The 18,979-nt window shown below is 30.3% G+C and overlaps 1 protein-coding gene across 1 annotated transcript in view; it reads left to right on the top strand.

Annotated features, from left to right (window-relative positions):
* Window positions 1–17,806, top strand: part of LOC107440011 (SEC14-like protein 2) — a 32,374-nt gene extending 14,568 nt beyond the window's left edge. The window contains exons 5-13 of the mRNA XM_043052027.2: window positions 1,563–1,625; window positions 3,039–3,132; window positions 6,494–6,588; window positions 8,316–8,394; window positions 10,347–10,427; window positions 11,295–11,381; window positions 13,043–13,149; window positions 14,664–14,961; window positions 17,544–17,806. Coding sequence (XP_042907961.1) covers window positions 1,563–1,625; window positions 3,039–3,132; window positions 6,494–6,588; window positions 8,316–8,394; window positions 10,347–10,427; window positions 11,295–11,381; window positions 13,043–13,149; window positions 14,664–14,961; window positions 17,544–17,632 — 993 coding nt within the window. The 3' untranslated portion in view covers window positions 17,633–17,806. The remainder of the gene's footprint in view (window positions 1–1,562; window positions 1,626–3,038; window positions 3,133–6,493; window positions 6,589–8,315; window positions 8,395–10,346; window positions 10,428–11,294; window positions 11,382–13,042; window positions 13,150–14,663; window positions 14,962–17,543) is intronic.
* The last annotated feature ends 1,173 nt before the right edge of the window (window positions 17,807–18,979 follow it).

Genomic DNA, 18,979 nt, shown 5'->3' with positions numbered 1-18,979 from the left:
TCGAAGTCAATTATCGTAATCAATAATACCACAAATATAGATTTAAAACATTGCAATTACTGTTCATTTTCGCAAGCAAAAACTATTAGTCCGGGACGATTCTATTTCGAGTAGGGGTGACGCTCTGAGATGTGCACTTTTGGAAATTTAAAAACGAGCATAAGCCATGAGAAGAAGTGAGCAACTCATCATTTTTTGTCTCATTCACCGTAATTTTAATGAAATCAAAACAGACCAGGCGCATGCGCAAATGTGCAGAAGCACTTCGGATATGAAAATAATAGAATATTGGAAAAATTGGAGAAATGTAGCTTAAATGAAATTGCAATGAGCCTCCTTCAATTTTATCTGACAAATTAATCAGTCATTGTTGATTTTAACTGTACTTCACGCTGACATTGGTCTAAGACAATAAATCATCAGATTTTGATAATGTTTTTTTTTCTATTCCTCATTTAAATAATAATTTGAGACTTTTTGTCCCATTGATTTTGTATTAGAAGATTATATGATGATTTAATTTATCTATGAAGGTTCGACTATTTCCTGGATTGGTCTAATATCCTCTCTAAAAATGACAATTACAAACCAATTTTAAAAATGTTTCAGTTTCCTTCATGCCATTTTGTATTTCGGTACTCGCCTCTAAAAGTTTCAGATACAAATTTTAACATAATTTTTCGAAGCTCTGTGCCGACAAGGAGAACGACACAATGTAAATGCCTTACACTTGAAGTAAAGCAATGATTTTGAAATATATATATGATCTTATAGCAAAGAATTATCTAAGCTCTAGAACGGACAAATAACTTAAATATTTTAAGTATTTTTTGAAAAATTGCCAATGTAGCGAGAGAAAAAATTCCACCCATATGAAAATTATTAAAATCACTACCGTATTCTCTGTTCTTATAATTTTTTGTGAGCCAAGATAACGCACCGTTAGAGAAAGTTTTTAACACTAGATTGCCTAAGGAAGTCATTTTGACTGCTTTTAATTTCAATTTGAAAAACAATGATGTATACAATTACATGATTTCTCAGAATTTTGTGCCTTTTTGAACAACATATAATTTTTTTTATTATTAATATTTACTAATAACTTGTTAAATAACTGTAAATAATATGAAAAATGTTAAAAATTAATTTTAAACAAATTTATTGACGTATTCACAATCTAGTCATTTTGACTGCTTTTCGGCAATATAGGTATATACTAATTTTCCGTCTTTCTAGTGTTAAATAATAAAAGAATTAAACCATAAACGCTTTCCATTTTATCAAAACTGTATCGTATATCATCCATTTTGTGAATCAATCAATGATATAATCGATTCCGACACTTGCACCATTGAATTGCACATTCAACTCTACTTAAATAATTATAGTTTGGATCACAAAATTACTAACATTTCATAAATAAATGTATGTAAAACCATAAAAAATGCTGTTACCATCAAAAATAATTTTTTTTTAAAAATGCAGAACCTAAAGAAATGATTATTATTTTCATAATTCTTTCTTCCTAAAAACATTTGTCGAAATGCAATGAATTTTTCTAGCACATTTTATGGAGAAAAGAATTTGGAATAGACACTATTCTAACAGATTTCAAAGCACCAGAGGTAAGTTAATTTTTTTTTATCAGAAAATATATTTGAAGTTAGTATGACTTTCAATATCTGAAGTAAAAATAATTACTAAAAATAGGTGCCAAATTACGATAGGACAATAAAGAAAGTTAAATTATATTCAGTATGTTTAATGTTAAGAAAAAGAACTACTGTGCAAATTAGATTACAAAAAAAGGCTTTTATTTATTACTAGGAGGCTTCGCCCCCTGCTCGCTGGTGCTCGCCAACCCCCGGAACTGCATTCGCAGTTCATTTCGGATTGCTTCGCAATCCGATGCTCGCTTTATTCGCTCATTGGATACGTTCTTAACGTCTAGCTTTTGTATACTTTTTTGAACACTGAAGTTCCGACCACTTTTCACTGTAGGAAGTTATAAACCTGTGCATTTCAATATTAATTTGAAATTGCAAACAGTTCACATATTTTTCTTAATCACACTATTCTAGATTTCAGTTGTTGAGAAAAGTAACTGTTGTAAGTTTTGTTTTAAACTCTTTTGAGTTTTGTTTTAAACTCTTGCGAGAATTCACCCGATTAGACATATGATGCTCACTACGTGCTCTTGCGCGCCGAAGCCTATAAATTAAAAATGAAAACCGTTGCCAACGCGAGAAACGAAATATCATCGGTTTTATTGATACATACGTACGTATTAGCGTTTTATATAATAAGATAGATTATTAAATCACGGGCTTAATATTTTGTTGACCTGTGACTTCACAAAGAAAATATGTCCTTTCCCCTGATTTCAGTTGGAATTCAATAAATTTCAATGAAAATTGCTATACATTTTATTTATACAGAATTAAATGAAATTAGACTTTCGACACAATGTGCAAAGTTTTTAAAATATTCTACATCGCCCTGAGTTTTGCAAATTGAAATTCATTCACTTTATAAGCGTAAGTGCAGCATCAATATAAGTAAATGATTAAATTTATAAAAGCTAAATGATCTTTGAATGTAGAAAAAAATACAATATATACCTCTGCCTATACGTACCTCTGGCCTGTCATGGCAGCATGGATTAAGCGGCAATGTAGCCCCCTCCCCTGGAGCAATTAGAGTTGAGATGTTCCATACTAATCTATAAACAGTTACAACCAAGTTTAGGTACAGAATACTTTATAATTGTTTATCTTATAATTGACTTCTATGTTCATAAACTATTATAATCGATATTAAGAGTTCTTTAAAGTAATGACATTGTTGGATTTATTAACCCGTAAATTATTGAGTATTAAAAAAAAAGCTTCTGATGACTGGTGAATTTCGTTGGATTTTAAAAGTTAACCCACAAGTCTCAGCATTCTGAAACTGAATTTCGGCAAATTAAATTTACGAGTTTCCGAAGACGTGTAGAACTAAACATTTAAACATTTTGTAGTTTACATTTCTATCAGGTCTTGCAAAAATACTATTCATATGGCTTCATTGGATATGACAAAGAAGGAACTCCAGTCAACTATGTAGGTTGCTTCAAAATGGATGCCAAAGGTAATTACTTCGGAAATAAAAGATGTTCTATTATATTCTATTATTATCTCATTTTATGTACTAAGTTTCGAATCGCTAATTGTAAAATTTTATGTTACGCGCCTATTTTTGCTGAAGCGTTTTAAAAAAAAATTAAACCGATTCGAAATCTGCAAGAAGCTTTGAGTAGAGTTTGAGTATTAGTTTGAGCCTGGCAAACCAAATGTTCAGCTTTGTTTTCCTGATAGATCATTTGCTTGACAAGAACACTGGTGTAAAAGCTTAAGAGAATTTGCAGACTTGGTTGATTTTCTCTAGAACTACTGGACAGATTATAATGAAATTTGATCTGTTATGATACAATACAAAACAAATAAAAATTCAACAATTGTAATACACACGTATGATCATGCGTAACAATCGTTGGAGTCGGAAGGTATGAAATTGCCACAGGACAATTCAGGCCAATTACCTCAGGAATTGATAAACTGCCTTATTTCAAGTATGAAATCACGCAGCAAGGCCTGTATAGTATATCTGTTAGAGGGAATCATAACCCCTATAAACCCTTTTTTTTTGTTTATTCTACAATCGTTGTTTCTTATCGTGCAACTCCAACGAGTGTTGCACACGATCATGCGTGTATAATACAATTGTTCTATGGTTATTTGTTTTAAATCGTATCAATGAATGTTCATATCAAATTTCATTAAAATCGATCCAGTAGTACTAAAGATAATCAACCGAGTCTGCAAATTCTCTTAATTTCTTACACATTTGACCACCAGTGCAAACGTAAGGTAATATGCATGAAGAATGTAAGAATCTGCATGGATGTATGAGTATGCTTAGAATGTAAGAATATATGCATGGATTTTCTACAACGAAAGTGAAATGTTTCTTACTTTTTCTATAGTGCTGGGCTACTTATGGCAAAAAAATTAAAGGGCAATTTATTGACTGTTTATGGGGATAGTAACATTTCCCTCTGTTTTCTAGTAAAAGATTCAAAGATTGCAAGATTCATAGCAGCATTAAATGTTTTTTTTTTCTTCTCTATTTTATGGTTTAATTTTTTATTCTTTTTCTTTTTAAAATTCCTTTTTTTGAATTTTTTATTTTATTCCATTCATTTTTTTAAACTTTTTTAAATTTATTTTTTAATTTTTCTATTTTATTTATACATTTATTTACGTATTTATTTTGTGTTTTTCAAATATTTTTTTATTTCACTTTTCGCTACTTGATTATGATAACTTCTCAGTTATTCAGTCATATTATTATGCAATCTTGAGAGAAACTATACTTGACAATCAGTCAAGATTTTCTATAATTTTTGTTGACCGGAGTTCTTGCTGAGTTGTCAGACAAACAAACCTGTCGGAAAATTGAGCTATCAAGCAAACGGCGTCGTGATGTGTACGTGTACCAAGAGATGTGTATGTGTTACAAAAAAAAATCATTACCATGCTAAATATTATATCAAAAGAGCGGTTTCTCTTTTATGTTCTTTATGTTACTGTTCATAAAATAATACCGTCTAATCTAATAAATGATCAGTTTTCTAATATAATGCGATTTTGTCAAATTTATATCAAAGTATAATGCATTTTTTAGAATGATACGTATCAATAATGGAAAATTTGAAAAATCATTTCACAGGCAGTTAAAAAGAGATCCTCAAGAAGAATTAATTTTCGTATTTGTTAGATGTTCAATATTTTTAATGCATGCATTCATTTATTTCTTGATACTATTTTTCTATTACTTCCCAACTCCCATTATTTTTTTGGCAATCATCTTCATTTCTCGCTTCAAAACATAAATTTCATGAAAAAAAAATTTCTAGTTTTCTATGATAGATAGACGTTAGCCTCCTTACTTTTTGTGCTTTCATATTCAACTTAGAAAATAATTACCTACTGACAATGAAATAAATTTCTCTGAGGAGAACTTTTCGGGTCAAGAATAAATTAGGTTGCATTTATAATTGTTTACAGGTGAGAGCGAAAACTTTACAAATAAAACTCTCAAACTACCTATTAAAGCGGAATATTTTCTTTTACTGAGTAAAATCAATAGAAAAATTAAAACAACCTAACAAACTCTTCTAAGCCCGATTTTTCGCGCGATATTAATTAATTAATTAAAATGTTGGGATTGTCAAAGAAGCGGATATTATCCTAGTTCAGGGATGGCGAATCAATGGCACGCGTGCCATTTATGACACGCGACACGATCTTTTGGGCATGCCAATCATCACAAAGTTCACTATGAAGCATATTAACACTTAAATTAAAATTCACGAATAAAAATTAGCAATTAATGCCAAAAAAAACCCAATTAATAACCATAAAAAACAAGCTAACAATAAATAACTAGCAAAAAAATTTAACAGTCCTGCTTAAACTAACATACAATCTAATCTAAGTTATTTGTCATCTAATTTGCAACAACAGAAGTCACACTGATGTTACTTTAAGCTGAATTATGCGTATAACTGAGACATTGCAAATTTTTTCTCTCTCTCCATAGTATATAAAGAGTTTTGAGTTGATAGTATTTAGTATTAATACTTGATCACGAAATCAAAATTATTTGATGGCACGTCTATGACCACATTGAACAATTTTTTTAGAAAATTGGCACGTTGGTGCAAAAAGGTTCGCCACCTCTGTCCTAGTTAGTAAGCAGCCTTACGGCAAACGTTTGTATATTCATTTTCATTTGGTTGGCGAATAAGGGTTGACAAAATAATCATTTTTAAACATATTTGAAAGCTTGTTTCCTCAAAGGCATGAAATTATTTTTTTAGCTTTTACTATGAACTTCGTTTTTGCAATTTTTATTCATTCTATCTCTTCCTATCTTCTCAAATGCAGCTTTTTGTTTTCATTGAAAACTTGATAATCAGGCCAACCTTCACTTTTGAAGTGTTAAAGAAAGTATCTAAGAACCTTGTTTCAGGGATGGTCATAAAATTTAGAGTGAATCCCTGAGAGGGGGAATTTCTCTTGGTTTAAGAATGCTTATTGATCTCGATTTGCATGTTTCATCGTCGATTTCAGACGTTTTTTTTTGTTGCTTTGTTTTGTAGAGGCAAACTTTATCTCAATATAAAATGATTGTTGCTTAAGATTATTGCGAGCCTCATTATCGTGTAAACTAGCGTAGTTAAATTTCACATTGCTTCACGCTTGCAGGGTTCATTTGCTTTTCATTTATAAGCTTTGCTGGATTTTGTGATAAAGATCATTGCTTACACGCTGTTGCAAATTCTTCACTGCTACTTGGATATGCTATTTTTTTTGTTGTCAAACCCTATTTAATTCATTGTATTGTAAAATCAATTGATTGATTTCTTTTTCTTCGCTATTTTTAGGTCTCATGAAATCAATAAGAATAATTGATTTCCATAAAGAATGTATATTTGAGACAGAAAAAGACGTAGAAAGGATGTTTGAACGAAGTAAGAAGGTAATGACTTTTACAAAGTAGGCTTTTCTCCAAAAATTAAGTTCTAAAAATCTCTCATGGTAAGATCAGCAAAATTTAAAAAAGCACTTTTATCTGATTCTTATCAAAATTTATTTACTCCTAAGTGTTCGGGAACACTTCTTTAGTATTCTACTTAATTTTCGAAAACGACAAATTCAAATATATAATCAGATAAAAATCAGCATAGTTTTGTAAAGAAGTTAATCAGATTCCAGTGATATGAAATGAAGAAGGTATGAAAAAAAGTGAATTCGTGTAGAAGCGAGACTAAAGACTTACACATGTATTTGCATAGCAGTCTCTGATACAATTGTGAGTTGCTCACTGAACTAATAAAGTAAAATTTTAGAATACGCGCACAATAAGCTTTTAGAGAACCTAAGAAAAAATTCGATTTTTCCTTAAGCACAGTGTTCTTTTTTAAGTTATAATACAATAAAACACCAACGCCAGGTATTATTTATTGCAATTTCCAACGACTTCAAAATTTTTTTTTATTGAAATAAAAGCTATGTGACAAATTTGATTTTGCCTTAAATAAAGTTGATGATTTATTCTGTCGAAAAAGATTCTAAAACTCATAAAAGCACTTTTTGACTGTTCTGAAAAAATTAATTTTATGTATATGCTCGTTATTGTAGGTTTACATGCATTGTAGGTTCACATGCTTATAGGGCATTGTAAGTCTTAAAGATTTGTGTCAGCACTGGTTTCACGTGAATAAGATCAGAACGGAAAAATTGCAATAGAATTTTGATGCTGCAAGTAGCTTTTTAATTCGCTTTCTGCTCTTATATTACATGCCACGTTCAGAAAAAAAAACGAAATTCTTCAACTCGCAGCTCAAAATGTTAAAAAAAATTGACAAAAAGAAGTTCCTCTTCCGGTAAAGATTAGGAATGCAGCACAACAATGATTATTTATAATATGTAGGATGGCTTCATTACATGATAAGCCACGATGTACTCTTTGCTCAACTAAATTACTTCGTCTCCTTGGAAACATAAATACGAAACCATTCAAATTACACCGCCACTTAGGAACCAGAGTATGAAATCATGCAACTTACTTCACCACTTAGAAAGCAAAGTATGAAACCATTCAAATTATTTCGTCACTTAGAAGCCAATGTATAAAGCCATCCAAATTACTTCATTTCAAAAACAAAGGAAGACATTCAAATTGCTCCATGGCTTAGTTTGTTAGTTAAACCAAAGTATGAAGTTATCCAAATTACTTCGTTTGAAAACCGAACATCAGAAAATTAAAAATAAGCAATTTGTATTTTTCGATAGAACAACACAAGTAAGGAAAAATTAACAAGCTTTTATTCGTAAAGCAATCAATGTTGACAAGCAATCAATGTAAACCAATCAATGTTTTTTTTCTTCTTATTCTGCAACCGCTGTTTCACACCTTCCGATTCCAACGAGTGTTATGCACGATCATGAGTGTGTATTACAATTGTTGAATGGTTATTTGTTTTGTATTGTATCAGTGTATGTACATATCAAATTTCATTAAAATTGGTCCAATAGTACTGGAGATAATCGACCAAGTCTGCAAATTGTCTTAATTTCTTACACCAATGCAGCTTCGCAGCTTCATTGTCTAATTTTCTGAAATTCACTAAAACTTTGCTTAATATGTTCTTTAACGTAACTCTTCTTTATCTAACTCTAAATATTCTCGATTTATTTTTTTAGACAGGAGAAATAATTTCTCAGAAGAATATTATATGTGACATGGCTGAAATTACCTTTTCAAAAGCCACCAACAAGAAAGGTAAGCAAACATTTTGAAACAATTTTGTTTGAATAAACAAACACAGAAAGTCGAAACATTAAACATTAATCATTTAGGTAGTACCTAAGTTTTTGAATGCAGAAATAATTCCCGGATAGCAAAATAAGCTTTATTTACACTCAGCAAAAACCTCTTAATGTAAACCTAAAAAGGTTTTTTTTGCGGTTCACGTGTAAACCTTCTAATCTTAGAACAAGATCTGCGACAATCTGCTCTATTCTACGCACATTAGCCTAATCCAAAACCTTGGAAAACATTCTTCGATATAAAAACCTTAAATCGAGGTTATTTTAGGGTTTTCAAGCGTGAAAAGAATCCTTGAAAAAAGTTAGTCTTAAGGTGAAAATAATCTTAAATCTAGATAATTTTTAGGTTTCTTTTCGTTACTTCTTTTATGATCAGCTAAATTCCACCTAGTCATGAAATTTTAATGGACAATGCAATTTGATCATATCGCTAGTGTGACGTCAGATAAAACGTCATTATGGCATATGTGACCATTTTACTTAAGTGGCAAAACTTTTCAAAAAAAGTTTTAAAATTAATTTTTAACCCTCTAAGGATGAAAGGTTTGAAACTGCAATATTTTTTCTTTATTGAAAAAAGGATTTTAGGGCAAACATTTTCGTGACATTGAAATGAAAATTGTGACACAAGATTGCCGTAAGGTTACATGTTTTCTAGGATTAGTGCATTAGGTTGGAAAATATTTTTACTAAGTTTTCCGCCATATTGAACAAGATGGTGGATTCACATCTAGGAGGAAAAAATACATATTTCAGATACTCATATTGGATCTAAAATAAAACTTTGATAATGATTTTAAACTTTACTCTGATTATTTCCGTAGTTCTTTTTCATGACACATGAGGTGTACTACATAATTAAGAAAAATCATTTTAGAAATTATAATCACTTATAAGTCACGCACTCTCTTTATTAATAGTAGTTAGGTTTCTATCTGAGATAGATATGATTATATTATGATAAAACCATTTAACAATACAAATGCTAAAAAAATAAATTATTTAATAAGATTACTGTTACTGCCTGTATTAGTTTTTGCTTAATATGTTAATAATCAGATTTGTGACGTTGTGCTCTTTATGGTTTGTGAAATAATAACCAACCAAGTGACCAAAGAAAAAAAATTAAGTTAAAAACAAAACAAGATAAAAAAAACTGAGGCAGCTGATGAGAACGATAGTAGCCGAAAGCGGCAAATCAGAGCAGGCTACATTTCCATAAAAAATGAAGTGGATAATAAGGAATTGAGAATGTTAACCAAGAAATCGGCATTCACATGAATGAAATAAAATTTCAGAACATCAACTTGAGCTTATTTGGCATATCGAAATTGGCGTTAAAATTAGCCAATTTTGGCGTTACTAAAATTAAATTTATGTGCCATTATAATGATTTTCAAATTCTTAATGACGGATATGTCTGTAGCATTCCCTTGATTTAAAGTTTAAAGCATCTTTTGTTTATCCATTGTAGCATTGTTTTGTTAGGTAAGATCCCCAGCAATATTATCAAACTTGCAATTTTTTCAGAACTTAAATTTAATTTTTATTATATGTTTTGTATAATATGACAAAATATGGGAAAATCATTGACAATATTATAGCATACAGTCCAACAACTTCATTTTTTTAAAAACATTTTCCAGATATTTCAGACATAAAGTCTTAACCCACCAGTAGGCTTGGCTCATAGAAAAAATCTTTAAAGCCTTAAAATTCAAAAAAAAAAGATAGAAGAAATGCCTGAAAATTTAAAAACTAGAAAAAGACAAAATTTATTTTAAAAATAACATTTTACCCCTGATATAATCATAGTAAATTGAATAATTATCTCATTTGTGAACAGGCTAGTAGCTGATAAAGTAAATATTTAACTAGATTCTGCATTTATTAATTTTGTTTCAGCTCTGGAAACAGAAATGGAATGGTTTGGCATTTTACAAGACAATTATCCAGAACATATAAAAAGAGTATATGTAATCAACGGTATGTTTTTCATATAACTCATTAAGTAATAATTTCATGTATGCCTTTTTTTTGTACTTTATAACCGTCGTTGAACTTTCGCCCCGATTTTGAGTTCATGACTATGCCAATATCAAACTTCGTTGTCTTGTAATTTCGAACCCAATCTAGAACCCACCTCACGTTCATAAGAAACAACCTATCCCTCTGTCGAAAAATACTATATTTTTATCTATTTTAATTTGATGTGCAAAATGCCTTGATTTAATAAAAAAAAAATACCTCCACGAGCAAAAAATATATACTTGAGGTTGAAATATAATAGCCTGAGGTAGAACATAAAACACCTCATGTTAGTAAAAAATTACCTTTACAACTGTCAACAAACACACTTGAGGTAAATCCAAATAACCTGAAGTGTGAAATCAAACACCTTATGTAGTTTTTTAATTACTTTTACAAGTGAAAAAATATATTTCTGGGTGATCTAAGGTTGAAAACAAAACACCTTAAGTAGTAAATATCTACCTCTCCCCACATGTAAGATGAAACACCTCAAATTGATATATATATATACATCTGGAGGTATATTTGAGGTAAATTTTGAAGTATTCGTTAACACCATTTTCAAACTAACCACTTAATTAAATAACATAATTTATATCTTTGAAAAATTCCTCATTCATACCTCAATTTTTCCGTAAGGGTTGTCTTCTGGATTAGGTGCAAAATTGCAAGGCTACGGACTTTAACATTGGTTGTCGTAAACCCAAAATTGGGTCGTCTGTTCAACGGGGGTTGTTATGAAGTAAAATAGAAGATGGCAGATAAATCTGTTTAAATCTGATAAAATTAGGATAGATCAGTAAAATTTGTATCTGTTTTCAGCTCCCTCTTATTTTTCAACTATGTTCGCTATTGTAAAGCTAGCTATTACATCTGGCCTCTTGAAAAAAATTCAGATTGTTGAAACAGGTAAATTTAGCTTTGGATTTTTTCTAATAAGCCTATTTTTAGTTGTTATAAACCTTTACCTCGTCTAGACAACCGAATTAAACGAGTTACCACCCCTTGTCCAACTATGCTCGCGTAATATTTTAAGCTAAAATGTTATTGTTTTTTTCGCTTAACAGAAATTTGAATCAAACATAAGCTCTCGTCTTTTTTCTTGTCAGCTGAGTTCAAAACAACCTCCATTTTCTTTTTTAATGCTCACAAAGTATGTGGACGCTCCTTGCCACCTTTCATTGTTTAGGAAATTACAAATTTCATAGATGTCGAAGAATTTATATGAAGGCGGGAAACTCATATTAGCGAGTTTTCATCAAATAATCAATATCTTTGACCAAAAGAAACTGTTATATAATTTTTTTCCGATTAATTACTATTATTATTTACATATTATAGATTTTAATAAAAAAATTGGAGTACATGTCTGATTTGATCGTAGAGTTTACAAGAATTAATTTATTTAAACCACTGTTAAAATTTTGACTACATTTAATGATTTTATATAGTATTTTGAATTCATATTTCGAAGGTGAATTCAAATACTGGTAAGCATACTACCCCATTAGCCAATTTATTTTCGCATTGAAAATAAATTCTATTCGAAACTCATTTCAATAATGAGCAATTGGTTGAATTTCTTAAATGTCTGAGAGAGTACAAGTATACAGGTCGTTAAAATTTATATCACGGTTCAAAGGCTCGTAACTCAGGTCCTATTTCTTGGAGTTTCACATATGCGATATTCAAAATCGTGAGAGTGAGATTTTCCTCTAAAAAAATTAAATTTGGCTAACACGCGGCACTGTTACTCAGCAAAATTAAAGAAAGCAGCTAAAAATTTAAGGAATAGCAAAATGTTTTATATTTTTTAACACCTGCGTGCTCTACATGCGATATATCAGTAAGAATGAGGGAAACATACAGGGAGATGCTAGCTTTTATTTTCACTTTCTTAGTGACACGTCCTTGATAAACATCTTTGAGAAACCTTTATACCTTTGATGATCTTTGTGAAAACCCCATAGGCAAAGATAGGAAATTTCATATCTGGTGATCACGCAGGTCATACAAGAAATATAATGCACGAGATGGCATTATAATCTGGGATTTAAGTTTTAATCACTTTTGTACACTTCTTGTCATATTAATATTTTTTTACCGTGTATAATTATCGTGGAGATCAAACTATGTGCTCTTCCATGCCTTTTGTAGAGAAATTATTCGAATTACCCATTTCAGTTTGTTATAGCGGTACAGTGCCATCTATTGAAAAAATTTCAAACTATTTATTTCTGAAGAAATCCTCGACCCTATGACCTAAATTTGAAGGTATACTACTATACTTATGAAATTTCATACAGGTACACTTAGTAGAGTTGGTTTAGAAACCTTTGAATGCCATCAGCTTTAATTTTTGCCACGATTTTTAGAGAAAATATAATTTCCAATAGCAGTAGAGTGCCATCTATCGTCAAAGTTACAAATTATTCTTTTTGAAGGAATCTCCGCTCCTAAGATCTACATAACATACTTCTAAAGTTTTATTAGCATACACTTCGCAAGCACTTCATCAATTTTGTAGTATTTGAGGAAATGAGAATTCAGTGTAGGATATTATATTTCAGAGAAAGTGAAGGAGACGTTACTGGAGACAATAGATGCCGATATCTTGCCTGCATTTCTTGGCGGAAATAGAACCGATCCCGATGGAAATCCTCTCTGTAAGACATTTGTGAGTATGGTCTTTCAATAGTATGTGAGTTTCTTATAGTGTCAATTTCAAAAATGTGACTCAACAAATCAACTGTCCAACAGATGAGAATTCTGGCAAGGAAAAACTAAAAAACAGTGTTTTTTTCCGTTTGTTTTTTTAAATCATCATTATGATGATACAGACTGTGGACAATATTAACAAATATCCATGCAATAATGCTTGACATGCAACAGAAAACCTCGTTTTAGATTGATCAACGTGAACAAATTTGTCTGGGGTAATGAATCTTAATAGGATGAGTGTCACTATCTGGTAAAAAAAAAATATGTACCACTTCAGATATTTCAACAAACAAGGAATGCAAAATAATATTTGCAGGTTTTATGAATTTTTACGCAAATGCACACTGTTTTAATCTAAATCTGACAAGTAGAGATTTGCAAAACAGCATGATAAGTAAGAGAAGCGTAAAAGAAATAATATTTATTGTCAATAAGCCTCTTGAAAGTTTAACCGCTTAGATTATATGTAAAACTAAAATGAATATCTTTTAAAACGCTTAGTTCTAAATAAGTATTAAACAGTCTCTACTAGCAGTTTTAAATTTGTAGCTTTTTTCTTAAGTCATCTAATATGGATTTGTTTCTGTTATTGAAGGTGGGGGATTCGACACACATCAGTTAATCTTGAACATTATTTTCATTTTATTATATTCATAACAAAAAACAGCTGTCCATCAACATGTGATGATCGAAACTTACGTCAGTATATGGCAGTGAAATCATGAAAGTTCGAAATTTAGCTTTTTGGTAAAAATTCGAAAACTGAACATTATTTGGATAAATTTTAAGTTAAAATAAGTTCCTTGTATTTGTTTTTTAGTATTGTATGGCTCAGTAGATCAATGATTTCAATTTCATGTTGGTAAAATCTTACGTAGTAAAGAGAAATTTAAAAAAAAAGGTGTTTGCGATGGATAAGCATTTTTTTTATCACCTTAAAAAATCACTCATCCTAACAGTGAACGAATCGTGCAAAAGTTTTTCTTCGTTCACATAAAAGCTAGTTCATATAGGTCTTGACTATATATATGGAAAAAGCCGCGATGGCTCAGGGGATAGAGTATTCGCCTTCCAATGCTGCGAACCGGGGTCGAACCCCAGTCGATACGAACTCCACATCCGGCTGGCACCGCCCACACACTGCTGACGTGAAATATCCTCAGTGGTAGACGAATCATGAGTTAGAGTCATCTTGCCGTCAGGCTAACCGTGGGAGTTTCTCGTGGTCTTCCTCTCCAAGAAACGCAAATGCGGATTAGCTCCATCAAAAAGTCCTCCACAAAGGCAAATCTCTCCCAACACTCGATCCTGGAGTTCCCTTGTCTTCTGAATTGGTTTCAAAATTACAAGGCTACGGAGTTGAACATTAGTAGTCGTAAACCCATAAAATTGGGTTAGCTGTTTAACGACGGTTATAAAATAAAATATATATGTTTATATTTCATTGTTTAATATTGTTTATACATTTAGATAAGGCATGGAGGGAACGTACCGAAAGAGTATTACTTCTCCAAGAAATCAATTCAACAAGAAGAAGATGTTGAATATCTTTATGTATCAAGGCGTTTGCAAGTTGATGTTTTAGTTGATGTTGAAGATCCTGGCTCTGCATTGATGTGGGAATTCGAAACAACAGACAAGGATATTAGTTTTGGAATTTATTTCAAAACGCTTGAAGGTGAATTAGTTGAACTGGTTCAGAAAAAAAGGATTGAAACTACCTGGGAACCGGAAACGGGAATACATGTCTGCGAAAAATCTGGATCATGTAAGTTTTATTGCTCCAATTTTCCTTTATTCTCATTTATACATCAAAAGGTCTGTAAAAAATAATATCAGAAATTAGAGTTTTCCTTAACACATATTTCCAAAAAAAAAAGGGATTAAAATCATGTAAAACTTTAACTGGAATGCATTCGTTTTCCACCAAGAATCGTCATTATGCTTCAACCATTAAATAAACTTCAGCTGATTTATATCTTTGCTTTGCTTTCGTACTTATCTCAGTGGTGATTGGTCAAGATTTAGTATTTATTTTCTCACTGAAACAGTGATTTGGAGACCCAAATGCGCATTTTTTAGAGAATATTTAGGATTCATGCTAATGAGAAAGGCAAGATGGAAGAAAAACACCCTAAGCAGTTTGTTTATTAAAAACTCCTTTCTGTTTCTATCGGCAATCACACGAATATGATGTTTTCAGTAACTCCTTCCTCTGGCGGATTTTTTCTTTCGATTTCAATAGTTTTTTCTGGTGTAAATATTTTCAGCCCCTAATGCGAATGCTTTTTAAATTTTTTCATAGATTTCAATAATATATTCTCAGGGAAGCAATAACCAAACACCTTTAGCATATTGGAGGCTATAAGTAACCCATCTTATGCACAATAAGAATTTATTTGCTCTCGTTTAACTGCTCAACTGTAAGCCAATTTGTGACTTTTTTTTCAAGATTATTTATTTTGGGCAACGAAGCCAGTTGTCCAAAAACATGTATCTAAAGTATGTACTGAGCTAAAAAAGAAGAAAAAAATGAGCACGATAGTTAACTTTTAATCTAATGATTGAATTTTGCTTACTAAGACTCAATATCAGTAGTTTGAGAGCCCTATACCTTATATATACTTTTTTTAGAGCTGACGATGTTTTAACCCCTTGCATCCGAAGCGTCATGAAAAGACATTTACAAGCAAACTACGGCAAGTGTCGTTTCGTGACGGTCTTGTTTTTTTGGGGTAGGGAGAGTAGAAAAAGAGATTCTTGGGTGGGGAAAGAAATGGGGGTCAGTTAAAGGGAGGACGAACAAAGAGAAGGGTTGGCAGTTTACCTCAATTACTCAAACTATTATCCTTCCCCTAAGNGATTGTAAGGTAATCATGAAGACTCCTATATGGTCCTTATATAGTTTGTATATAGAATATAGTTGAACCCTATATAGTTTCGACGAGGAAGCAGCAGAAAGTTTTAACTCCTTACTAGTAATTTAACTTCTTGCTTATATTGCTTTATCTAGAGAACTATTTAAATGAGTATGAGAGCTATTAAATTATTCTAGAGAACTTGTACATCTAAAACTTGTGCATCTAAAAAAACAATGCAAAATATTGTTTATGTTAATATTCCTAATTACTTTACTCCTTAATAATCGAAAAAAAATTATTTCAAGGTATAAAACTTTTTGTAACATTTAAAAGAATGTAATTTCAAAAGATGAAGTATAAAATTTGAACATCTGCTGAATAGTTCTCTAGAAGCAAATTGTAAAATACAAGATTTCTTTGAAATTATAATTTCAGATATTTATTATATTAAATAAATTAATAAAAAACAAATAATAATTATTAAAAACTATTTTATTTGGAATTATCTTCAGATGAACACACTTCCTAATTGTGTGCAAAAAATTTTAAATCCACATTAAAAAAATTCGAGTTTTAACAAAATATGCGAACCGGGAAAGAAGCATTAAGCTTCTCCTGCCCAAAGTATTGGGATAATATTTTCTAAATTGCTACATAATTGAGGATGAAAAATTCAAATTTGTCAAAAAATGTACACTTATTCAGATTAAGAACATTTATATGTCTAATTTCGTATTTTAGCGTATCGTCTGCTTTAGTTTATTAGAATATTTGAGGTTCATTAGATCAAAAGTTGTTCAAGGTGCTAAATTTATTTACGCAGACTGTGGTAAAATGTTTATCATGTTCATGGCTCTGTGGGATTACCAAAAAATTAAGTCATTTTTGCCGAATCGGTTCGGTAATGAGTTTGGTAAAGTTAACAATAAAATATGATTTTAAAATATATGATAAAGTTTTTTAAATATGATACGATTTGGCAATTTAATCATGATAACCTTGAAACATGGCATAAAAACCATTTATTCGGTAAAATTGACTTTTATATTTCTTATTAAATGTGTGGTAATAAATACTATAATTTTAAAAACACGAATTTCCGGTATACCTTTACCATAGGAGAGAAGAAAGTACCAAATGAATGGTTTAAATGCCGTATATTGCTGCTTAGATTGTCAGAGTTGCTTTTTTTTAAATCAGAAATGTCATTACCTTACGTAACAATAACTTTACTGTTCAAAATTTTACATAATTTTTTCCACCGTGTGTTAACATCGCTCAAAAATAATAAACTTCTCTTGTTGAAGTATAAAGAAAGCTTTAACTAAATTTAAATACTTATAAGAAATTTTAAACATTTATTTCATATTAAATAACTTTCAGCTAATTGCTCTTATAACTGCCTATATAATAATCAGTAAACTGATACAAAATAAAAATTATATTACCAATGTGTATTCATAACCAATGTTTATTGTTTTTCTCTCAGATGTTCTCGCTTTTGACAATTCTTACAGCTGGTTTCTTTCAAAAGAGATTTATTACAGGACGAAAATCATCCCACCTACCACAGAATGAGAAAAAAAAGCTTAAACTGCCTGAAGTTAAAAACCCTTCTACAAATGTCACAAAAAATGCCAACTGAATGAACCAATTTTGTTTACATTAATGTGATACATTTAATTTTGAAACTTCTATCAAAAATGTAGAGAATGTATTAAGCAATTTAGTTAATAAATTTTTTTTCATAAATTCTGCCTATAGCATCATGCTTGTAGCTCAGAGTGTTGGCAGTCCTGGAAATATGTAGCTTGGAAGAAGGTAAACCCACCCAAAAATGCGTTAAAATATTTTTATTTAAAAACTGAATCACTGAATTAAACTTTATTAACTTTTATAGTTATTTTTATTTCCTGTGTAAAAAAACCAGAAATTTTAATGTTTAGCATTCTTTGTATGCTGTAGGATATTTGTATAATGTATTTCTACAAATTTTGATTATAAAACAAAATCCACTAGATTCCAATATTAGGAACACGAAATTTTCTAAAAGGTTACTTAAATAGATTTTTTTTAAACTCTTCTTTATAATTTTCAGTTGTAATTAAACAGTCCAACCTATAAATATACATATTTATAGTATACATATAATATACCTATATAATATACATATATATAATAAAAAATCTATAAATATACATATTTATAGGTTGGTATGTACTACGTATGGCAATACGGTTGATCTATACATATGTTGGCTGGTATGTTGGTATGTATTGGTAGTATATACAATAATATTTTTAGTTTGACAATCTTTTTGTATAGGGATACAAACGGAATATTTTCTTAAAAGTATATTTTTGTACATTAAATAATTCCAAATATCTTCCAAAATAATAGCCGATGGGCCTTAAGAGGTTAAATTAAATCTCGAAAAATTGTGGAGTATTGGATGTGCCAAGTGGCAAAAAGATGGTCAGCTGAACTAAAATTCAATGAAAATTATTGAAATTTTTTTTAAAAAGTCATTATTCCCTGTTTAATTTAATTTTATTTAAGGAACTCTTTTATTTGTGGAACCAAACATGTGTTAAATGGAGAAAACAAATGGGAATCTTTTACTTTAATATTTGTTAGTTTCGACTTATAAATCAGTATGAGCAAAATAAATAAATAAATATAAATAAACAAAGGAAAATTAATAAATAACAAAAAAAGATTGTAAGGTAATCATGAAGACTTGAGACAGAGTCAAAACCTATCTGCTTTACATTAGAAATAAGACCCTTATTATATTGAAAGATTGTAAACTTATTTGACAGTTCCAGTCATTTTTTTTTATCATTTTTCTTACAGATAAGGTACGAGGCTTTTCGGTTTATTTTTTATCAAATGCGTATGATTACCCCTACCTGTTTAATCTAC

The sequence above is a fragment of the Parasteatoda tepidariorum genome, chromosome 9, assembly GCF_043381705.1.
Source record: "Parasteatoda tepidariorum isolate YZ-2023 chromosome 9, CAS_Ptep_4.0, whole genome shotgun sequence".
Classification (NCBI taxonomy): Eukaryota; Metazoa; Arthropoda; class Arachnida; order Araneae; family Theridiidae; genus Parasteatoda; species Parasteatoda tepidariorum.
The sequence above is the reverse complement of the archived record's forward strand: the minus strand, read 5'-3'. Positions and strand labels throughout refer to the sequence as shown.